We start from the raw sequence: 25616 nt of genomic DNA on the forward strand, positions 1-25616 counted from the left end.
AGATAATGTTGATGTTGAAGCTTCTTAGTAAGATTTTCCAAAACTGAATCATTCTTTCTCTAATTCTTTTCTCAGGTGAAATTTAACAGAACTGATTTTCATTGTTGAATCTAAGATAGAGTCAATCATTAGATAATAATGTTGGTGTTTTGTTAATAGCTTCTAGATATACATTATTTCAATAAGTGTGTTATAATCAGTATTAACTTTATTTATGGTAAAGTGTGCAGTAATTTTACAGTCAAAAAAGTATAGAGTACTATTCTTAGAGACGTGCAAGTGAATATCTTGAACTTGGAAAGGAAACAGATTGTTCAGGCTTACTTGATATATAGTAAACCTGTAAGAAAATTTGTCAGATATGTGAAGTATATTTTAAAGAATTCTTATATAGGATTAAATTTTACAAGCTTTCCTATGTTTAAAATTTCTTTCTGGTATTTGTTATTCCAATCCATAATTACTAAGTAAATCTTTATGAACTTGCCAAAGGGTAGAGGCTGTAAATATTAACAGACTGAAATATAATTTATTCATAACTGCAAGTGACTTTAGTTGCATACAGTACAGGATATTTTAACTACTAAAGTAATATATTATTATGGTCAAGCAGTTTAATTTCTGTTTTATGTTACAGAGTTACCAAGTTAGCAGTCACTTTTGGTTACTTTGATACAAATTTCCATCTTTGTGAGTGCTGCTGTAATTACTGTCTGCTGCTTGTGAGCTCTGCCTGCATCTCATAAAACATGTGAAGTGAGACAAGTATCAATGAAGAAACAGAACAGTGGGTACAGCTCATTGAGGCGTGATTAAAATAGATAAATAAAATTGAATAAAACCTGGCAGAATAAGGATAGTTTGCATTTTGCCAGTTTCACAAAGGATCTTCTCTTGAGAGCCAAATTGGTTCTCAAACTTTACTTTGAAAGCATTTTCCCACCTTCTGTGATAAAAGGTGACAATATTTAATGTGTTTAGTCCATTTCTGAGGGGAGTTCACATATACCCTGACAGGATTAGAACAAACTCTGGACATTCAGCCACTGAAACCTTCTTGGCTTGAAACCCTGCACTCTCCAAACACAGTCTGTATCCAGCTATTACATCCTGGCTGCCTGCACTCAGGACCATCTGTTTGGAGGACACAGTGTCAGTTTGATGAGGGCTTATAGCAGTTTCACTTACACATACATGCCAAGCAAAGATGGTTTGATATGTAAGCATATGTGATGTTGCTCACATAAGTATTTTTTCTGTGCTTACTCCAGTTGTCCACAAAGTTGTTACAGCTAGAGTAACCAATAAATCATTCATTGGGCACAGCTTGAGATTACAAACAAGCTGCACAGCAGATAGTGGTGATATTCATAGATTATTCTTTATTGCTGCAGATCTACTTAGCCTGGATTCAGCAGCCTTACAGTTTCAATTTAATAAGGTCAAGATTAAGAAAGATTTAAGCCCAGGTGAAGGGCTTTGTAAGGAAGCCAGAATGGATCAAAAACTTGCTATGCCTTACGCTCATGAAAGTGAATGCTAAATACAAGGCCGTCTCTGAGCATAAGGAAGAACGTACTTGAGGTGCAGTTATATAAACAGGTGTCATTATATATGTAGTGGGATGCATATAGATATTTAAGTTACTGAGCTGAACAGTTTATACTATTGGTGTTTGTTGATTTGAAGCATGAGTGACCTAAGTCCTTAGACCTAAGTCTAAGGAGTGCTCTGGTTAGAAGGATGCAGTGGTTAATTTTTATGTGTTTATTTAACTGAGCAGGTATGTCATTAAAATCTGACTTGGGAATTGTTTTTAGAACAGTAACATTTTCTTATCAGTTACCAGAAATTCATTTCCTTTACCAGACAAGAAAAATAGGATGAAATATTTTTTAAATTTATTTTGTTATAGAATATGTGCTGTTTTTCTTTTGATAGATTTAGAAATTGATGAATCCAAGAAATTTTTATAGAGAAAGCCAAAGTATTCTCATTTTAGGTTAATTTGAATCTTTTTTTCCTTCCTTCTGCTTGGCTAAAATGTAGCTTGGAATTTTAGTTCAGTTCTTTAGGTTTTTGTGATGAGTCTTCTCTTTGGAAGGTGCATTTCACAGTTTCTCAACCAAAAAGGTTGATAAAATCTGAAAACTTTGTAAAATTTCAGTGAACCTCTAATATTATAGCTATTATTCATGTATTCTAAACTTGAAACTAGAAACTAGGAAAAGGTATGAAAAAAGTGTTATTTCTTCAATTATCATCTGCTCCATTTAGCAGTTGAGTGAAAAAAAAAAAGACCTTAGAATTTCATTTACACTTATAATTTGTATTCTCTCTTCTGTTTCCCTTCTTCTGATGAATTGCAGAAATCTAATGAAATAAATTTAGCGTTACTTTTTGAATTTGTTACCACTACAGTCCATACTGAAAATAAATGTATATGATAGTTTTTCCTCCTTGTGAAATTAGAGAACTATGTCATACATGTTCACTCAGATAAATTGTCCTTCTAAGATGGATGGTATTTTGGACCCTGGATTTGGAGTTTTCTTTTATCACGGTGTTTTAGTACAGAAACTGGAAAAGCAAGCAGCTAGCCAGAAACCATCTTCTAATCTGTAACAAAGATTCCTTCTGCACTGAAAAATATTAATTAAAGTCAGAGTAAAACTCATTTAGATTATTTGGGCTGAAGCATAGTCAAGAATAATGTAGAATATTTGATGGAAAGAGCAAATGTAACAAACTGTTTGGAGATACCGTCAAATGAAATAATATGAGAAATTTAATAACATCCTTCAGCAACTTCAGAAAAGTACGACTTCTCATCTTTTCACTATTCTTATCTTTCCTTACTGATTTCTGAACTAAAGACTTTCTAGGCTAGTTTAAGAATTACATCTCTTCTTTGTATCTCTTCTAACACATGTACTTCAGTTATTTCAGGCATTCCCATTTAGTCTGCAAATTTGTCTTCACCTCTAAAGCATTTAAAACTTTCTTGCAATCTCTAACAGCATTTAATGGAAACTGTTACACAATTTTGTTAAAAAGACTGAAGATGTCAGATTTGTTATTAATTTATATCCTTATATGATGCTACATATTCATAATTTGTCTATGTTACTCAGCTCAGTAAGATTTCTACAAGTGATATTAATCATTCTTTCTAACAACAAATCTAAATCTCCCGTTTTCTAGTTTAAAGGCATTCCTGTTGTCCTATCACTATCAGACCGTGTAAAAACTCAGTCTCCCACCTGAGTTTCAAGTACTGGAAAGTTGCAGCGAGTTCTCCCTGGAGCCTTCTCCAAGCTGGACAATCTCTTTCTTCATAGGAGAGGTGCTCCAGCTCTCTGATAATCTTCATGGCCTTCCTCTAGACTCCAACAGCTCTACATCCTTCCTATACTAGGAGCCCCAGACTTGAATGCAGGACTCCAAATGAGTCCTCACAAGGACAGAGCATAGGGGGACAATGCCTTCCTGCTCCATGCTGGCCACTCCTCCTTTGATGCAGCTCAGGATACTGTTGGTCTTCTTGACTGCAAGTGCATAATGCTGCTTCATGTCCAGCTTTTCATCCACCAAGACCCTCATGTCTTTCTCTGCAGGGTTGCTCTCAAGGAATTCTTCTCACAGTCTGTATACGTACCTGGGATTGCCTTGACCCAAGTGCAACACCTTGCACTTAACCTTGTTAAACCTAATTAAATTCTTGTGTACATAACCTTCTGCCAGGCTGGATGAGAGTTTTGAGCAACTGGTCTAGAGGTAGGTGTCCTTGCCTATAACAAGGGGGTTGGAACTAGATGTTAAAGGTGCCTTCCAACACAAGCTATTCTACAATTCTGATTCTCTTTCAGTTTAAAATTTGTTGTCTTTTGTCCTGTCACTACAAATCCTGGTAAAAAGTCTCTATCCATCATATAAGTTCCCTTTCTGTATTGAAAGGCCACAATTAAAAAAAAAAAAAAAAAAAAAAACAAACAAAAAAAAAACTCTCTCCTTTTCTTGTTACCACATCTTTTTTCCATGCCTTCCCACCTTCCCATAAGATTAATAAACATTAGGAAAACATAAGTAAGACCAGAGTGAGTGAGAGTTACAGCCCTTGAGGCTGGTTTTCTTCATAGTGTCTGCTATGATGCCATGCTTTGGCTTTAGGAGGAAATTGTTGATAAGACACTAATGTTTTTTGTTGTTGCTGAGCAGTGCTGCACAGAGCTGCACAGAGATTCTCGTACTGTCCTGCCAGTGAGGGGACTGGGGGTGCACAAGGAATTGCAAGGTGACCAAACCAGGACAGCTGAACTAAACTGGACAAATGGTTGTTACATAGCATATCACATCACATGAAAAAAACTATAAAACTGCATGGGGCTGGCTGGGAGGCAAGCTGCTGTTCTGAGACTGGCTGGGCACTGGTTGGTGGGTAGAGAGTAATTGTTTTGTGGAAAAAAAAAAATATATATATATATATATATTACTACTGTTATTTCTCATTTCCTTTTCTGTCTTAGGACATTGTTTTTATCTCAATCTAGGAGTTCTAATTTTTTTTTTTTTTTTTAATTTTTGATTCTCTCCTCATCCCACTGGGAAGGGGGTGAATGAACAAAAGACTGTGTAGTGTTTAGCTGATTGCCAGGCTAAGGCAACAGGGACACTCTGAAAATAATAGAAAATGAGGTGGGAAATCACAGAGATAAACAGATGCAGATAGAAATATCAAATCAGTGAAGAAAATAGACAATAATAATGGAGCAGAGGAATTCATATTTCAGCACATTACTGAATATGACACTAAGAAATTGAAATACATATGGTTAGAAATGTCCATCATTTAAGGTTTTTTTTTTTTGTTTTTTTTTTTTGTTTTTTCAGTGGACTCAGTTCCCTTTTTGCATTGGATTCTGCTGTGACGTATAATTTTGAGAAATGATTCTACTTAATTTCCCTTGTAAGAAAATCTACCTACTCTCAATATAGGATTGTTTGCTCTTCTTGCTGCCTATTATTTTCTGGTAATACCTTCCCGTATCACTTTAGCTCTTCTAGCAACAGGAATTAGAAATCAATACCTAGGTTTCTTTCCACAAAAAAATGCTCCAGAAACTTAGATGAGTGGCATATGAAGGATTATTCTGAGAGAAATCAACATCTGAGAATCAAATAATTAAACTAAATCCTGTTTTCATTTCAAATATCTTTATTTATGGCACTTCACTTGACTTGCTTCAGTAAGATCACATCTTTGTTGTACTGGAGAGCACAGAACCAGACACGACATTGCAGATGTGGATGTGTCTCTGCTGAGCAAAGGTAATGGATCACCTTTGTTGACCTGTGGGCAGCACTTGTCTTTATGTAGATCAAGCTACTGCAGGGTACTGTTGGCAAGGACACATTGTTGATTGCTGGCCAACTTGTCCACCAGAAGGACCCTTAGGTTTTTCTCAGTGCCTTTTTGGTAATAATAGCAGTATGCATGAATATCCAGAAGACAAAGGAGTTTGCATACAGTGTACTTTGTGAATTGATCATTTCCAGGAATATATGCAGTTATTCTGTATTTTCTAGTACTTCTTAAATTGAACAAAATCAGAAGGAATTTAAAGTTGTTGGCATATGCACTGTCCTAGAAAATTCTTATTATCAGTTACATGCACATGTATGCCACGCGGTAAGGAAATCTACACGTCAGTGTAGTTCTTGCTCAGATCCTCACATCTTTCTTGGTTACATCTCTGGTGTCTGTGTATCTTGTAGTTCTTTTTGTTCTTCATTTTCAAGACCAAACCAGTTTTATTTTCTGTTAATTTTGCAGATAGAATGCTGTACGCTATACAGCTAGGCAAAGTGCCAGCTAAAATATTGTCTGCAAGAAGGTTTCAGCTTCTCAGTGCTCCCTAATCTATTGAGAGTAGTATTTTTATTCAGTGGCCTTCTATGAGTTAGGTGGAGATTCATTTTACCATTAAGACATTCATAATCAGGAGTATTGAGCTCAGAATTGCCAGGGAAATGGCAGTTTTCTTATCACAGCTGAATATTCTACTTCTTCAGCCATGTAAGGTCTATTATTGACTCTCCAAACATGTTGTCCTTGTTGTATTCAGTCTCTGCCTACTCCGCTACCTGCCTTATCTCTGTCATCCTACCCGCATCTCACATTGATTTGATTCTTACACTGTGTTGAGCTTCATTTCTTCTGGCTTGTGTACACTAAGGATTTAGAAGTGATTTCTGACTGGGTCTCCATTTAAATGTGGTACTTCTAGGATCACAAAATGATCAATGGTTGCCTACTCCATAGGCTATCCACTGGAATGACTGGAAAGAGAAGTCCCTCTGAATTTAGCATGGAGAACCTGGCACATTAGAATAATTACATGGATGTTTTATGAAACATTGCATTATTGACATATAGCTTTTTGTTACATGATAAACTGGACACTTATAAGGAATAAGAAGACTGAGCTAAGGAAACCTCAAGGTCAACAAGAGAAATAAGGATAGAAATTTGGATTTTTTTTTTTTTGTTTGAATGGATGAAATAAATCTGAGTCCTGTAAAGCTTATTCTATGTTTAAAAAAATGTCTCTAACAAGGTAATAATGCAGTTCTGTTTTAAAATATTGATTACAAATGCAGTTACAAAACTGCTTATTTTCAAGAAAATATAAATTGAATTGTACCAGTGGTACAATTCATGAGAGAGAAGGAAAAAACAACAACACACCTGGATAATGTTATGAAGTCCCTTAAATTCTACGTAGATAACAATTTCTGCATTTTTTTCTTTCCAATTCATATACTTTCTTAGCTATTCATTTTAATTCTCTTTTTGTGGTGAAATACATATATTTAAGTTTATGAATTGGGAGATTCATGTAATCAACTTAATTGTGTGCTTCAAACAGCATGGTTTTTGTGCATTACTAATACATTGTCAAAGGACTACAATGATGGATCAGTTTTTCTTGGGAATATATTTTCAAGTCTAACATATTAAGAATAAGAAATTTTGTATCTTCTTTAGAAGCCCCTTAAGGGTTATAAATGTTTTCCTTCTACTGCAGTATCCCTGTGAATTTCACGAATGTACAAAATGTAATCAATGTTTAACCTTTTTTAAAGGTAATTAAGGTGTAAAGGTGATTTAATACTAATTGTTGTAGCAGACTCTTAATTTTCTTTTAAACCCCAGTGCACTTCTGCTAATTACTACTTTGTGCTTGTTTTCGTTTGAAAATCTTTTTTTGACCATATTCAACTCATTACAAATAAAATATCGTTTCACATAAATCATCAGGAAGCACACTGAATTCCAGATGATCTGTATTTACTGTTTCTCTGAATAAGGCTGTGTGTTAGTTAGTATCTCAAAGCTCATTCTCAAATATTTTATTTTTATGAATCATTATATATAGTGACTCATAATTGCTGAGTAGCCTCTCATAGACACCTTTGTATGAGAATGCTACCAATGGGAAGCAAAGTTCCATATAAAGTGGAACATTGCACTTGTACAATGTTTTTTTGTTTTGTTTTGTTTTCATGTAGAGAAGTATAACTTTATGAAAACATCAGAAGAGTTTGAGATGATATAGCTATTTGTCTTCAAATTTAAAATGAGGGAGAATAAAACTCTCTTTTTGTCTCTTTACAAGGAGTTTTTCTGGTAGCTTTAGTTCTAATATACTTGCAAAATATATTGTGATTTATGCATCGTTATGACATGTCCTCTACAATTGGATTTGTTAAAAATGTTTTTGTTATAAATCATCATGGATTTTAAATTGTAAATCAAGCCAAAATTTTCCATCACAGACTTATAAGTATAGTTTGCCAGAGTACCATCAGTGGCCATACTAACGACAGCCATGGAGGTGTATACATTATTGCGTTACTTTACAGTATAATTAACTTCTGAAACAAACGCTCTGATTTTCCCTATTTTCTATTCTTTTTTTTCACTTCACAGAGCATTTGGTATCCATCATTTAACTCTCTTCCTCCTATTTTCTTTATCTGCACAGCTTCAATTGTGCATAGAGACTCTACAAGCAGCATATAATTACATTGTGCACTTAAGCTATACTATTTTTTTGTATAATCTCTACAGTAAATAGCTAGGGTTGTTGCAGTACTCATCACTGTGGGATGGCCAATGAGTGTATAAACCATCAGAAACTAGATGGGGAATGTTCAGCCTCCATTGCTCCCTGGAAGGGATTTATTTTCAGCATTGCTGAGTTACAATCCTTCAGCAACCTGTTTCAGTTCCTTGAGATTTTATACCTTTTTGTGTCATATCATGCCATGTCATGTCAATCCTTGAACTATATACTAGCTCTCTAGAACTAGATCTCAAGATCTTTGTCTGTGTTGGTAATTTTACTTTTTCTGTTTTTCATTGATCTGTCACACAAAACTTCACTTCCTGTTGTCTGGGTCCTACACACCTTATCCTAAGCCATACTGACATCATGCAGCAATGCCATAAAGGACTGCAGAGGCAGGCCTTGATTAGAAGCAGTGAGGTAGTCTCTGAAACGTTGACCTTCTAGTATAGTGCTTGAACATCAGTTCAATCAGACGCAGTATTGGTATATAAATACTGACATCCTGAACAGAAATTTAGTATTGAGATGCCTAAGGTAGCATTTGTTACCTCTAGCAAAACAGGTACCCACACAGTCTACTCTGAATTGCTTTTTGTTTTCAAACTACTTCAGTTCAGTTGCCTTTGTATGCATAGATAACCATTTTTAATAGCAGCAGTTACAAATTGTATGCATATTTTTAAGTACAAAAAATGATTTAAAAAAAAAACAAAAACGTAAGGTAAAGACCAACAACAACACATGTAGCATGGTTTTTATAATATGTGGTGAAATCTTTGCTAAGGTCTTTCCTCGGTGTGCCTAATAAAAGGTGTTTTTATCTGCTAAAAGAGTGATGAAAATTCTATAGGAAATATAAACCTAATGGAAAGATGCTGTTTTGTACCAAAGGTATAACATTTTTGGTGGCAAAAGCTATATTGTAGAAATGGTATGAATATTCTGTGTTGTTTTGCTGTTGTTCCTTATCTTTCTTTCTTTCTTCACACACCTTCAGCAGTGTGTGGAGACAGGACAAGAACTTCTTCACGGTGAGGGTGACGGAGCACTGGAACAGGCTGCCCAGGGAGGTTGTGGAGTCTCCTTCTCTGGAGATATTCAAGTCTCGCCTGGACGCCTACCTGTGCGACCTGGTGTAGGGAACCTGCTTTGGCAGGGGGGTTGGACTCGATGATCTCTGGAGGTCCCTTCCAACCCCTATTATTCTGTGATTCTCTGATTCGCTGTTTTCATCTTTCAAAATACTATGTTTATTAACATTCTTCAAAGTCTCATGCCAGGAGTCGACAAAATCATATGCAAGACTATCCATATGCTTCATTTAACTTTGTCAGTCTTTGTAGGATGAGAGATTTCCTTTCAATTAAGTACTAAATTTCAAGAGGTAAACATCCCCAAATTCTACTAAAAAAAAAACAAAAACAAAAACTACAAAACACTGGTGAATACACTTCAAAAATGCCATTGTTTGTGTCTATGTAGAATTGTTTTCTTTGCAGTTTCATTATATTATTCCCATTAATTTTGTAAGACAGGAAACCTACTGAAATAATGTATTATCTTAGTCTCAGGAACAAAGCTAACTCAAACTTCTTGTTAAAGATTTGTATTAAATTCTAGACACAACCTCTTTAATTATATCTGTCCCTGTAAATTTGTTCAGGGGAAAGGAATTGCTAAGCAGTTTCAGAGGTTTCTATTTCCCTTTGTAGAATAATAATGAAAAGTGTGAATCACAGTTTCCACATAATTTAATAAAATCCTTCATTAGTGAGAAATGACATTTGTATTCCATATTAAACAAGTTCTCTTTGCATGGAAAGTAGCTCTGTTAGTTGGTTTAAGGTTGCTAGGAATCTATTACCTTTATAGGATGAATACTGATTGCTATATCGTTATTTTTACAAGCAAATAAGTTTCTAATGATGCCTACAAACAGCATGCAAAACCATGTGCTGAAAGAGAATAAAATGCATCTTTTCAGTACTTCTTTCTGTTAAATTGTACTTTGTCTGTAATTCCACAGCTGACCAAACTGGAATGTTATTTATAGGAGATGCAATAATACAGGTCAGTAAACATTTGTTTTTACCATATTTATTTCAGACTTACCTTTATGTTTGTTTCATTGGCTAGCTTACACATTTCAAATCATTTTGTTCCTATTGTATGTTTGTTTTTAGGTTAATGGTATTAATGTAGAAAGTGCTACCCATGAAGAAGTGGTAAGTCCTTCTAGTCTGACTTCTTGGTAGCATGCAGAATATTCTGTGCCATACCATTTTGCTTGATCCAGATGAGTTAATTTTTAATTTTTTTTATTTTTTTTCTATGAAGACCCAATACTTTCTCTCATATGATTCTGTCATGTATGTGGTCATTAGGAGCTTGAGTTTTTGTCACATTAAGATATATTTAATTGTGGCATAAATGTTCTATTGCAAAATCAAGTCTCCATCGTTGTATGTTATAGTTTTACATTCCTTAAATAAAATATTCAGAAAACAAAATGAGACAAAGTGAAACCATGATATGAAGAATACATACCTACTTTATTTTCTTATTTTTCTAATAAAATCCCTAATGTTGATGTTTTAGAAATTTAACAGTATTTAAGTTTTGTTTAGTTTTGAGAAATTTTGAGATTATAATGGAATTAGTCAGCACAATATGCTGACTCTTGAGAATCTATTCATTTTCATGGTACTGTTCAAGAAGTGTTTCAAAGCATTTCATTGAGTTCTGGGGAGATATTGTACAATAATAGACTATGGCTTATAAGGATCAGGTGATTATCTGATACTTTTTAGGTCGTGAAATCCAGAAACTGTTATATAGTTGAAAGGAAAATTTGTTAATTTTTTTATAGAATTAAGATGTCAAGGGCTTCTCATTATAACATGGTAGCTTCTCAAACTCCCTTATCCATCTTTCAAAAGGTTAAAAATCTCAGTGTTTTAGGGGAAAAAAATACAGTGGGTAACTATTTTCTGCTTCTAATTATTTTAAATATCTATAATTCCTTCTGTAGCATTTTAATTGTTTAGATGTTTGCAGTCAAACCTCAAAAGAGAAAACACCAGTTGCTGTGTATTACCTGTCAGAGTTTACAACAGAGGTAAGGCAGAGTTTGCTGGATGAGTTTCCAGAATATTTTTACTTTAACATATTGTCTAGTGTATAAGATGAGTATCTTATTATATCAGATTGAGAATCTCTTCTACTTCCGTCCTCAGACGAATGTATTAATGTGCACAGAAGGAAGGAAAGGGTTGAGAATCCATTGGTTTTGCAAACCACTATACCAAATCACCATCTTTTGTGAGGATGTATCCAAGTATCCATATTCCCTGTACTGTCCACTCCCTATAATACTGTGAACCAGCAGTATCTTTGACCCATCCTTCTCCTGTACATCTTCCAACAGTTCTATCTCATATGGCCTTGATAAGCCACTGCCTCTGCCACAGTGCTGTATGCTGATTTGGTGATGGATGATCTAGTGCATAGTATCTTAAAGGATTTTTCTAGGGATTCTAACCAAATCTTATAATTAGAAAATTATACTGGTTTTCATTTGGAAGGGTAGTGGACATACATGATTCTCACTGACTTAAGGAAATGCAGGCGTTAAAAGTTTATGTATTTTTCTCTTATTCTTTTAGTTATTCTGTGTATTTTTTTAAGTGTTTTAAGTGTTTCATCTAACCCAAAGCAAACTGATTTATTGAATAGTTATTAGTTTTTAACTGGTTTATTTCATTCATCAGACAGACTGTGTACAGATAAAGCCAGTTATTACCCCCTGAAAGTGCAGAGCTTGTCCAGCCTTCAGTACAAGTCATATAGATTAAAATATTTATCCCCATTGCCTGTTTACTTACATTGCCTATCAACTCACTGACAAATGGAATCCAGAGTAACATCTGTAGCAATCATATATGACATGGGCTTAAAGTCTTATCAGCATGTTACATGGGGAAAGAAACAAAACTTGCTTTTATTACTAGGAGATGAGGATCTCTCTAGGTCAAGATAAAGTGTAGTTGCATGATCTTGTAGTCTCTTTCTTGCTGTTGATTAAAACTACCAGAGGCTGAATCTCTGAAATAATTACAGATGGAATTTCACAAAGCACCAGAATCAGGTCTGTTGTATATTGGTGAACTTCCACATGAAAAATTCTAAGGTTCATGAAAGTTATTGACCACAAAATGGTAAGGTTCTTCCCTTAAAGATTGTTTTTCAGTACCAAGAAGCACTCTAGAAGTGCCAGTATAACACAACTGTGCTACAGTGGTGAGGAGTAATGGAGAAATGCATAATGTTACTCTTTGCACTGTACATGGGAATTCAGTGGGATCATTAAACAAAACTTTTTTGGAACAATCAGGCGTAATCAGTATAGTTGAAGGAAAAACCAGAAGGAAAAGAGGTACCTGGAGATAGATCTGCAAGAAGACATTTTTGCTACCACAGCCTGCTATCAGAATCAGAGTGGGGTTAGATAAATGGATCAAGTGGTAGAGCAAGGGGTTTATTCTGAGATTTGGTGAGTGTGGGGTGTGAGCAAGCAGCTGCATGGGTAATCCACTACAAGCTACTAAATGGATGCTACCACAATGGTACACCATTAAAGGGCAGAAGCAAGAGCACCCATTTTCATCTGTTTTCTGTTCCTTTGTTTTGGAAAGTTTGGTGGTTTGGTTTTTAGTGTGTGGAGTTTGTTTTGTTTTATTTCTTTTTTATTGTGCCTCCAATAGGAATTATTTTCTTTTTTTTTTATCCCCCCTAGTAGCATGTCTTGCTGTTCTTAGTGTTTTTCCCCTCCTGTTCTTATTTTATACTATTTTAGAATATCAGATCATTCACTCTTATAGCATGTGAGGAAATCTGCTGTACAGGCATAAATTTAGATAACTTGCATTACATTAAATGGAGATTATGTGTAATTTGATGCCACAGTTTTAAAGACTTAAAACCCATTGGGGTAAATATATGAGAGAAAAGACTTCGAGATCTGAGAATAGTAGGATAGGAGGTTTATTGTTCCTACTACCTACCACCTTCACAACTGACACTTTGGAGATGGTTATGTAAAGAGCTTATCATAACACCTACTGGTGTTCAGTTTCTTGACCCTTGAGAGATGTTGAAAAGTGCTTGCTTCTCTGCAAGCAAAACAACTGGCTGGTCTGCTTACAACAATGTCACGACAAACTGGCTTTCCTGTTTCACCCTTCAAATTCCATGAATTTGCTTTTCTTCAGAACTCTTCAAGCTTCTACTGACCCGCAATCACATCTTAGTTCAGGCTAGTGGTACGGATGGATACATGAATAACTGGAAATCAGGACTGATGAAAATCCCTCTTTTATAGTAGTAGTACAATAGACTGTGAAGAATTGAAAATAATTTATATTCCTTGAAAAATAAGTTTATTTTTAGAAATAGTCTATTACTGTGGAAAGACTATGAATATAGAGAATGGTAATATGGAGATTAATATAGTTTTGGTACTGATTGTCTGAGAGGGAAATTTATTTTGTTTCCCTGGTGGCTAATCATATTATCACCCTGTGCAACACAAATGGAATAGTCAGTTCTCTTGATAAAATGTCATTTCAATGCTCACACTAAAATATGTTTTCAGCATGCAAAATTATATTTCATCTGCATCAATCTCTTCTGTACTGAAAGATGCATTTATGAAAATAAACTGCATATATATTTTTAATTCTTTCAAAGTTTAAAGCTAAAATCTTTGATTCATGTTTCTTTTCATTGGTAATGTTTCAGTAACTAACAGAAATCAAAATTAATATCCTTTTAATGGAATTGGATCAAGAATTACAATAACTGTGCTGTTTAAGATTGTTTTTCTTCTGTCTTAGAAATATTTTTCCAAGTACCCTATTTCTGCAACATAGAACTTATTTCTCTAGTGTGATGGAGGACTCATTAGGAAATGGAAAAGAGATGCCTGCCAAACTATAAAATTACTTTGACAAACTCCCAGTATGTTAATTTACATTTATTTTTGGGACTGTTTCAGATCATTGTCAAGGAGAGTCATGTCTATAGCAATGCACTGGAGCACGTTTTTTAAGTTATGGCATAATGCTTTAGAGTATACTACTGTTAAACAACACTGTATTGTCTACAGTGAGCAGGAATACATCTGATCAAAAAGTATTCCTGAGCATTTTCTGGTACATTTGATCAGATGAATACAAAATAGCATACCTTACATTGGGTATCATAATATAAGCCTAATCTGATAGCTGTGAATAAATGGTCTTTTGCAAGGGTAAGCTGGAACTCTATAACTAGAGTCTTGAATTACCTTACTTACTTCTGTTAAGCAGCAGTAACAAATACTCTAAACAAAAACATTTTGTGCCTATTAAAAAGTAGTATATGTGGTGAAAACCTTAGCAATTCTTGTGAGTGTCTGGACTCTTGCAATTCAGGACATCACTGGGTTCTCTTATCTGTCAGCTGGTGGGGAGAAGCACCAGGGGAGGATGCATCAGAGGACACTCCTTTCTTTTGACAGAGTGAACGTTGGCTGGAAAAGAACTAGTTATTATCCCTCTGGGCAGCGAGAAGGAATTGCTTGATTATATCCAAACATTCACAATAGTAAGAAAGCTTTTGAAGATATTTTTTTTTTTCCAGATTCTGTTGAAAGTACTCCTACTGAAGCAGCAGTAAAAGTGTACTATTTTGGTGATGATTTAATGAGTCAGAGTCAGTGTGACCAATGGCTGAGCATTGCAGCCTGCATCATTTCCTACCCAGTCTCTCTGAGGTTACCTGGTGCAGCATAGTAATGTTGATGTAGCTAAATTCACTGACATCTCCTGAAACGGATTGCAAATCCCCAAAATACTTATTCACTATGACCATTGGCCTAGGCTAACCTAATCCATACCATGGATTTGGTAAAATGATAAATAGCAAGTGTTTAAGCCGTACCAGGCTCTGTGCTAACAATTTAACACACGGAATTAAACTAACCATGTCTCACTGTTTGGATTTGTATCCTCATCATTTTTAATTTACCAATATAAATGTAACCATAGAGATTATTTATTTTAGATTACAAAACACTTACTATTCATTTAAAACTAAATATTGTATAAAGATTTTTCATTTAGAAGAGGTTATGGAATAAAATGATAACTATTATATGTGTTTAAAATCAAAATTACATTGTTATGATATTTTGTTTGTTTAAATGATATCACGTTAAATTAAAAGAGTGTCTAAGGTATATTGGTATTCAAGGATTGAAAGATGATAAATACATATCAGTGAAAGATGCAAAAGATGATCTGTAGAACCACAGTCTGGTAAGCCTAGTGTCTGTTCTAGCCAAATTATTAACAATCATAATAAAAAAAAAATAGAATTTACAAATATACAGATAAAAACATAAAAACATAACGTGGATAAAGGAAACTCTATTGCTATAGTTTGCTTGGATTTCCAAAAATCCCTCAACAAAATCCTTGTTTCATACATGCCTTAAAGGAAACTTACTAGCCATGATTCTTGCTTGGATAAATAATTGTTTGAAAGATAGAAATTGAGAGGAAGAGTAATTGGATTCTGATTTACAATGAAGGAATATCCCACACAGTTCCACTTTCCTAGGACTTCTTTTTTCAAGATACTCTTAGCAAACTGTGAAAGAAAATAAAACCTGAGGTGTCACTTTGCCCGTTCAACATGATTATTCAAAGTGGGAAGGATAAGGGAGAACTGTAAAGAACAGCAATAACATTCTATGACTCAGTGTCAGTAGAGTAGAAGGTGAAATGAAGAATCATCTAGGTTGGAAAAGATCCTCAAGACAATCAAGTCCAACCATCAGCCTGACCTAGAATCCCATGACAAAACTTTCATGTCACATCCACACATCTCTTAAATACTTCCAGGGACGGGGATTACTTAGCTTCCCTGGGAAGTCCACTGCAAAGCTTGGTCACATTCTCCATGAAGAAATTCTTTCTAGTGCTCAGTCTAAGCATCCCCTGGTGCATCTTGAAATTCTTTCCTCACACCAATATCACTTGTCATCTGAGAAAGGAGACCACCTTTAATCGGAAAGTTAAGCAGTACACGTGGGAGGGAAGAGTCTTGGCTCCATGTACAGACTGATGGACTCTGAACTAATCACTGCAGCTGTGAAATAAAATCTCAGGCTTCAGGAATTCATGAAAGCCAAGCAAATGACAGAGGATCTTTTATAAAGAAGTGGTAAGCAGAACTGAGAGTGTCACTGTATGCATCCAGGGTGGCTTTGTATCTTCAGTACTGACAGTATTTCTGGTCCTTTCACTGCAAAGGATGCAAAAGAGCAGGAAAAGGTTCAGAGAAAGCAACAAGGCACTGAGCAGCATGATCAAAGATGTCCAACAGTTTCTAAGCAGTGAATAAGCTGTAAGTCAGGTAGAGATTTCCTCTGGAAAAAGATGTAATTGAGATGAGAGATTATGTAGGCTTGTAAAGTTGATTGGCATGAAAGGAATAGTAAAGGATGGGTTGTTCAATGTCTCTGCCAGTAGTGAAACCAGAACTAAGATGTCTCAAATGAAACCAAGATCTCTCTGTGAGAGCTGAATAGAGAGGAAAGTGACGTAGATTTATCTGGAGGAACTTGATGGGCTATGCTTTAAAATAATATAGGGGGATTCATATTTCTGAATACTCATTGAGACTCCCGTTATTTTTTCCAAAGTATTTTTAATGTGAAATGGCTTTCATCTCTTGAAGATTGATCATTTTCTGAATTTTCTACTTAAACTGTTTCACAATTATTTTTTCAAAGTACATATTTTTAATTTTTTTAAAGTATATATATATTTTTTAATTAGTAAAGCAGAGAGCTTTAGCAGATTCTAATTTCCTTGTCAAGATGATTTCCAGCTCTGAACTATGTTGTCATTTGCTATAGGAGAATTGTAGATGTTTTTGCCTATTGTCTTCTCTATGACTAGTTCCTCTGTGTACGAAAGGTAATTCCATTAAGTTGTGAATAGGCTTGTTTCCTTCCAAATATTTTACTATTACTATAGTTTCTTCAAATGTTTGGTGAAAAAAGTGAAAGGGTTGTATCTTCACTGAAATAAGGTTTTGATGTATATCAGGCTGAGACTATCTCATGTTGCACACATGTACATGAACAGAATCAACATAGATATTATCTATCATCTCTGAGGATTTTAATGAATGGAAGGTTGTTGAAATGATCCCAGACTCTGAATGCTCGCAGACATTAGATAAGATTGCCAGGGGTACCATACAACCTGGCCTTGAGCACCTCCAGGGATGGGCCATTCACAACCTCTCTGGGCAACCTGTTCCAGTGCCTCACCACCCTCTGAATAAAAAATTTATTCTTAATATCTAATCTAAGTTTTCTCTCTTGTAGTTTAAAACCATTCTCCCTTGTCCTATCACTATCTGCCCACATAAAAAATCATTCTCCTGTTTATAAGAGAAAGAGCACTGTTATTAGAGAACATTTATTAATGGTGCTATATAGTTGGCTTCTTTAGTTAAAACTTACATGTATTTTAGAAAATCGGCTGCTGATTTGTAGGTGAGCATTAAGAGGAAAAATACCAACAATTATTGCAAGAATGCTAATTTATCAGAATAAAGCTCTGATGTGCATAGTTTCCTTATTTCAGTTACAGTATTAATATTCAGTTCAGTATTAATTTTCTCTGAGCTATTTTCTCGGGAGTTTGGTCATGATAGAAAAGCAGCCTTGTTATCTGGCAAGGAGACAAACAATTTAAAATGTTCTTCACATTCCTTGGATGAAAAAGATCTGAATTTAGTTTCGTTTCTCCAGGTCCTAATTTGTCATAGGTATTACATATCCTAGCACGACATAAAAATAAAGCCAGATCAAATCAGCAAATTATAGTACTGCTTTAAAATATTGTGGAATATACAATTCAATCTCAGTTTCCAGATGCCCTAAAAAATGTGATTATTTTATCACCGAATGCATCTGGCACGTTCCTCATTAAGAAATAACTTGTAGAATACTTTTAATCTCCAACATCTTTTAGATGCAAATAATAAAATTCAAATATTTTAGCATACATTTTTGAGCCTTAAATTTGCACTCTTTTGCACTTCTACAGTTCTTTTGTAAAGGATTGTAAAATACTAGAGAAAAAAAAAAAAAAGATACTAAAAAAAATAGAGTAACGACTTATGGTACCTCTATTGGGTTATGCTTTTTGTAAAAAATATCACATAATTTCTGTAATGTACTCTTGGAAATTGACTTACTCTCAAGCTCTAAGCATGTTAAGAAAGCATCCACAATTAAGTAGTTCTAGGTTTCAATACTTTTTATCCTGTCTGTTTCATAGTCATTTAATTCCCTGGGCTAGAAAAGCAGCAAGTACTCTGGCATTATGAGCATTTACAATGCAGATAATTTTTGAGCACAAAAGTAGAATTACTATACTTAAAATTGATGGAAGAATTCAGCTACCTAGCACAAAGGAGCTATAGCTAGAATTAAACTCTTTGTTGCACTGTCACACTACTTAGATAAAGCACGCAGTGAGTGTGGCTAGGCAGAAGCCTTTTAAAGCAGCAGTACTTCCTAAGGGTAAAAGGTTTTAAAGGTATTGTTTGTGTTGTGGGTTGTTTTTTTCCCATTCAGTTCTAGACTGCAGCTGTATCTCTTTTAATGCTTTTCATTTTATAAATGTTGAAAGACCTACAAAGTATTTAGAACAACCTATAGTAGCCTTTTCAGTCATAAATGAAGAGTCAAAAATTGAATTGCTATTAGAGGCATATGAAAACTGTAAATAATCGAAATATATTTTAGAAATTGAAACTGACCCTGTCTCAGTGTTATAAAGGAAAAATATATAATTCTTGAGGGGGAACAGTATAACAAATGATTGGTTAGGAATAAAAATGCATAAGTAGACATTATATATTTGAAGTGGGATCACATTTGACATATTTTATTACGGTTAAAATCAGGAAATCTCTATCTTAATATTCAGAAATACTGGCACGTGACATTGTAGATTCTTCTACAAAATTGACTAAATTAATCAAAACCTTTGCTTGTCCCCAGACCTGGACAAGGTGACCACTGGCACCTGCACCCCACTGCTGTTGGCATTGCTACCAGCACTCCATCTGTACATCTACAGCACCTGGACCATAGCTCTCAGCACCCTGTGCAATGACAGCCACTGCTAAAAACAGGTAGAAGGAGAGGGAAATAGAAGTGGAGTTGTGAGGAGCAGTAAGTATGGCAGATGATCACTACAGGGAAGGTAGTTCTTACCTTCAAGGACTTTGGTGTTCATTGCTGTATAAAAAGTCAGACAGAAAGCCAAATATTGATAAAGATGATTGATGGAATGAGAAAAGAGTGTAGACCATGAATAAATCTGGAATGTCTTTGAAAGAGTTGATATAATTCTTTTTTTATTATTATTTCTTTTCTAAAACAAGACTTCATAAATTCAGGACCATTAAATAATGTCCTTTGTTATCCCTTACCATCTCTAGAAAGATTCTTCCTTCCTTTGATTCTTATTTCTTATGCACAAACTAACCTGTAGCTTAATTTTCAGTCACACCTGTGGGTTTCAGCTCTGGCTGACATACTTTCTCTGCAGCAGTATCCTCTTCTTTTTAATTCCAGCTTTCTTTTCCATCCTTTTCTACCTAAATAATGTTTTGTGCTTTGGACTAATCCACTACTTTATATTGTGTGAGCTTTGGTTTTTCATCAGGATGTAAAGAACTGTGGAATCTAGTTTGGTATTATTAAGAGGACTCATCTACAAGCTAAAAAAGACTTAGGGCATACCCATGTGATATTGGATTGATTAATTAAATAAATGTGTTTGTAAAAGATTAGACTTAATCTGTTTATATAAGAAGAGCTCAGTTATTTTGCATTTGGTAAATTTCCTTAAATTGAAAGTAATGTAGAGAATTTACACCCCCATAAAATTAAATTACTAGTAAAATTATTATGTACAATGACAGGAGAGATGAATAAACTGTGGATTGTGGGTGGAAAAAATTTCTTTATGAGTTGTACTTAAGTACAAGCATTGAAATGAGCTGCCAGGTGTACCTTTTGATTCCCTACCCCTGGAGGTGTTCAAGACATGTTTGCATGTGATGCTAAGGGACTTATTTTAGTGATCGTTGGTGGTTAAACTGATGATCTTGAAGGTTTTTCCAACTTACATGATCCAAGGTTTCTATTGCTTCTCTTCATAAAGACTCTTAACAGGAGAGTCATCTAAACAAGTGTGTGGATCTCATAGCTATCATTAATATTTTAGGCATATTAGTTTAGCCACTGAATTGAGGCTAGATTCTAGTACCTGCTCTTGTTCAATATTGTTGATATCAGACAAACTCATAGAGTGCGAATCTGTTCATATGCTTCAGGTGGTGAATAAACTAATACACTGAATCAAAACTATTAAAAAACTGGATCAGGAAATCACAAGGTTTTTTAACTGATTGGGTTTTTTTTCTATATTTGTTTGTTTTTGTCCAATACAGTGTTAGCAAAAAGTCTAATAGGAAAAAAGTGTAGAAAATATTTGAATATTGAATGAAAATATATATAAATCCCGCTGACTTATGCTGAATAAATATTAGCTTTTACAGTAGTACTGTTGCAGTGAATCACAGACATGGTGTTCTGGGATGGTGTGCAAAAGATTTTGCCTAACAGATATTTATTTCTGATACATGCAGAATATTGTAAATGATTTTCTGTTTTATGGTGACAGTAATTTACAATGTTTGGGGAGTTTGGGGGGAGGGATTTTTAGATTGCTGCATTTTGTCCATAGATACGCTATTATGGTCTTCTACAAACTGTAAGAATTTACATGTAAAAGAGGATTTTTTTATTATTACTTTCTAGATGCGCCAGGTTTCAGTTCTTTATGCCTGAAATGCTGAACATGTGCATGATTTCAGATAAATTCTAAGGCTGATCAGTCCATAGATCTGTTACTTTTCCCTGTACTTCATTGGTATGGTCACCAAGAGTGGTTCTGACTGATCCTTATGTTTACTCCTGTGATAACTCTGGATGTCTGCAAAATACCTGCTATACTAGTACAAAAAAGGATAACTGAAAAAGTTTGTTGTAAGAAGAGGAAACAGTGTCCAAATCATCAACAATTTCCAAATTGAATGTAGCACATCACTTGCTCGTTTTGATAACTTCAAAAGTTTGTTGTTTAGATTTTTCACTGAGTGATACAAGACAACCTTCATTACAAACTGACCATCTTTCAACTGAAATCACATTCTTCATCATTGCACACAATTGCCATTGGATAATGCTGGAAATTTTCTGACTAACTGATGTGTTTCTTACATACTGAATATATCAGTAACAATTGATTAAGTTTCTATTTAGGAATTTTATGTTTGTTTTGTAATTTATCCATTTCTGTCTTTTGAGGGTTTTTTTGTTTGTGTGTTAGTTTTCTTGGGGGGGGGGAGGGGGAAGCGGATTGGTGTTTTGTTTTTGATTCCTGGGATAATTCTTTCTTTTTATAATTAATACATAAAAGCAAGTGAGCAATAAAACATGCTGCTAATTGTAAAATTATGAGTTCTTTGGCTTTGAAGTCTTTTCAAGTATAGCGCATTTATCACAGTTGAGACAGACCTGAAGTTCCAGAGAGAAGTCAGTGTGGTGCTCTGATATTTGTGGAGTTTTTGAAGAATGGCAGCATTACTTTCTGAGGGATGGGTCTTCATGCTTCAGTTAACAGTTAGCCTTAAGCAAATTTATTTAAACTTCCATTCCTTCAGGGAAAAACTGATTTGGCTCAGAGTATATTTTTCAATCCACAATATGTAACAGTGTCATATCCCAGATATTTGTGTATGCATTGTTTTCAAGTAAATCAGAAACTGAAGTGTATAATTAAATAGATAAAATAATGTATGAAATCATGAAGAAAAAAATTAATTTTTTTTTCTATAATTACTGGTAATTATGCTGTTCAAGAGCATTGTTATTTTTTAAAGTGAATAATGAAGGTTTGTGGTTCAAAACATGTTTTACTGTATTTGTAAGCAAAAATAAGACAAAAGGGCTAATTCGATGAACTAAGATAATTTCCTCCCTTTCATGTGTGTTTTTGTCTCCAGTTAAATTGATACCTTCTGTGTCTCACAACTTATTTCTGGCTCTGTAAGAAATGGAACGGGTTATGGCTTTGCTTCATGTGCGCTGCTGTTGTGCTACGCTTGCTAGTGTTGTATTTTTTATGGTCCATTTTTTTGCTCAGTCTTTTCCAACACATTTTTAAAGCCTAAGATTCTTAGCTTAGGTGACTACTTGATTTCTTTACTTTTTCTGGATTTTCATATTCATCAGGAATAAGCTTAATATTTTTTATGCGGGTGAATAGATCAGTCACTGGTATAAGCATTACTTCAGGTACACATAAGGAAGAACTATAATATTTGAGATAATCCTGCTTCTCGTGTCAGTTGATGTGGCAGTATGCTGAAATAGTGGCCTGAAGCAATACAAGCACCTGTTTCCTCCAAGCATGTTAGACCTGTCAATACTTCTATAGGAGTTACTGATTGCTATGGTTACATTTCTGCTTGATACACACATACTCTGGTTATGCTTAGATTAGAGACCACAGGTCTTTACATCTATTTCTGACAAATGGGACCAAGGCTGCAGGATGCATACCAGCCAAACATAATACCTATTTCCTCAGTCATGGATATGTAGCTGGAGAATACCTCTGTCCTCTATTAGGAACTGAGTTCCATCAAAGATATTATTTGAAGTTATGCATTTTAAAAAGTTCTTCATGCAGTAGTGTGCTATGTCTTTAATTAAATTCTGATGTTTTAATATGTGAGCTGCTGTACACATACATGTGTATATATGAAATTCACGCCAACATGTGCTCACTTCTGATAAGCAAATATTTATAGTTAATGAAGACAGTCACAAAAATCAAAACTGTGCTTAAAATGGAAAAATAACTGTAATTTATCACCTGAATCAGACAGAATATAAACCCTATATAAAATATATGTAATGTATTAATTTATGTTATGTATTTATGTATGTATTCATGCACACAATTAAGTATCTGCATAAATACATTTCTCTCTACCACTACTACTATTCTGTAGTAGCTTGGAATGAGTTTGACTGGAGAATTTATGTTTAGCTGGTATATAAAATCAGGTTGTCCAATACATTATTTCTTCAGGTTGTTCCATTGGGCTTGCTTACTCTTTTATTTACTCTTTTGCCTACTCCTTTATTGGTGTGGCTTTAACCCCAAAATAGTCTTCATTCCTCTTCAAAAATGTTCATACTGACTATCTTATTGATCAACAGAAATACTGATTTCATTAATGTGCTTTCCACAACTGGTGGTTCTATGGTTTAAAGTAGCTGTTATTTGTCACATTGACAGGTACACCTACTGCGAAATGCTGGTGATGAAGTTACCATTACTGTTCAGTACTTCAGGGAAGCTCCATCATTTTTAAAGCTCCCATTAGGTAAGAGACAATTAATGGATAAGAGTAATTTGTTTTCCTCGTTGTTGTATTCTTATGGTACTCACAGAAATGATAATTCAATCCTTGAGTGTTTTACTGCAAGAAACAGGAAATTATTTGTGTACTCTGTGTACACTGTAAGAATCTAATGCATACTGCATCGGTAAACTACGTCAATAGCCCTTTCCTCATCCACAAGGCAGGTCACTCAGTCGTAGAAGGAGATAGGGTTTGTCAACCAGGATCTGCCTTTCATGTACCCGTGCTGGCTAGCCCTGATCACCCACTTGTCCTGTGCATGCCTTCAAGATGATCAGCAGTTTGGTGCAGTTAGGGTCTCTCCTAAACACAGAAACAAGCAATTCATCCTTAGTGCCAGTTAATGAGTATTCATTTCTAAACTCATGCCAAACTCAAAAGAGTAGAGCCACCAGAAAATAATACAAGAATTGCAGGCAAATTTTTCCCTGTTGTGACAACTTGTGTCTTCAGTAACCACAGTATGAGATATAGTAGGGAAGGAAGGAAGAGCTACAAGAAGGAAGCAGGGGAGGCAGATACCGCTCCTGATTATGTGCTCATGAGAAATAGTAATAACACTGGTTAATGGGAAGAGACAATATAGTTGCATTTGGAGTGAACACACTGTAGTACTAAAACTGCCAGGGTAGCAGCTGGTTTGACTGAATGCTTAGAGATAGGGGCCCATGAGCTTGAGTCTTCTGGGATGCCAGAAAAGGACAAGATACTTCAGATTTATGCATGTATGCACTTCAGTATTGCCTGCAGTGTGAGTTGGGATGCATTTTACTGCTCAGTAGAATTGCTGCTTAACTTGTTATATGTGTCACTGATTCTTCATGACTGCAATTCCACGTTGTGCATGGGCTCGTGAAAGCTCTTCTTGAATGGGGGTCCCACCACTTATGTATTCCCTTAAAGAAGACCTATATTCCATGATTTTCCAGACATTATTTGCTTATTTGCTCACCACTGGAATGAGAACTTACGTCAAGTCATTTACCAATGATCATCTTGCTCGTTGAGCTTGGTTTCAGCCAGTATTGAATGGCTGAAGAGAACATCCAGCAGAGGAGCTGGTGAGCTTTGTGCTGAGGTTCCAAGTCCAGTTCAGGAGAAGGGACATTTCTTAAGTTCCTCAGATGTCTGATTGTACTGAGTTCTATTTTTGAATATTGTACTGCAGGCATGACATCACGGATCAGACTGAGCTGAGGGTAGCATAATATATCAGATTTGCTCATGCTTTGTGTAAAGGAAGCAGGCCTAATAACATGCCCCAAATAGGCAGTTTGTATCCAATATATCTCTTTCAGTTAAGAAGCATTTTGGCTTTCTTGTGCTTGTTGATACTCTGTGATAGCCTGCCTACAAGGACACTGAATTTCTTACTCTGAACAGGTTTCTCTTGAATAACAGTAATAGGGGCAGAATCCAAATGGTTGGCTACAGACCCTTTGAAAAGGATGATGGTTTTTGTAAGGTGAAGGTTTTTGATTCAGGTGTTCAGGGATGCTACAGAATCACAGAATTGTTTGAAAGGGACTTTTAAAGTTCATCTTTTGACTTTTCACACAAAGCCTGAAGATTGGCAATTTAATGGCACAAGTATTTTTGATAGATTTTGTCAGCACCAGAGGTACTTTAAAATAAAAAAAAGGGAGAGAGCAGGATAGATGTTTTTCCTTCTTTATACCTAAGGGGGAATAATAATACTGCAAAGAGCATAATGTGTCTTTTCCATGTGGCAAAACAAAAGACAAACATCCCCATCACAGAATACTTCAAAGGAAAGGTGAAAATTAGAGTTGATATCTCTCATTTTCTCCATGCATGATTTTTCATAGATTCACAGAATCA

General features: G+C 35.0%; 1 protein-coding gene across 2 annotated transcripts in view; it reads left to right on the top strand.

The window, feature by feature from the left end:
• Positions 1-25616, top strand: part of SNTG2 (syntrophin gamma 2) — a 247484-nt gene that overhangs the window by 124517 nt on the left and 97351 nt on the right. For both annotated transcript variants that reach the window (XM_085217961.1, XM_010707897.4), the window contains 3 exons: positions 10162-10205; positions 10319-10360; positions 23648-23735. In XM_085217961.1, the coding sequence (XP_085074087.1) occupies positions 10162-10205; positions 10319-10360; positions 23648-23735 (174 nt within the window). The remainder of the gene's footprint in view (positions 1-10161; positions 10206-10318; positions 10361-23647; positions 23736-25616) is intronic.

This window comes from Meleagris gallopavo, chromosome 2, assembly GCF_905368555.1.
Source record: "Meleagris gallopavo chromosome 2, MGAL_WU_HG_1.1, whole genome shotgun sequence".
NCBI classification, from domain to species: domain Eukaryota; kingdom Metazoa; phylum Chordata; class Aves; order Galliformes; family Phasianidae; genus Meleagris; species Meleagris gallopavo.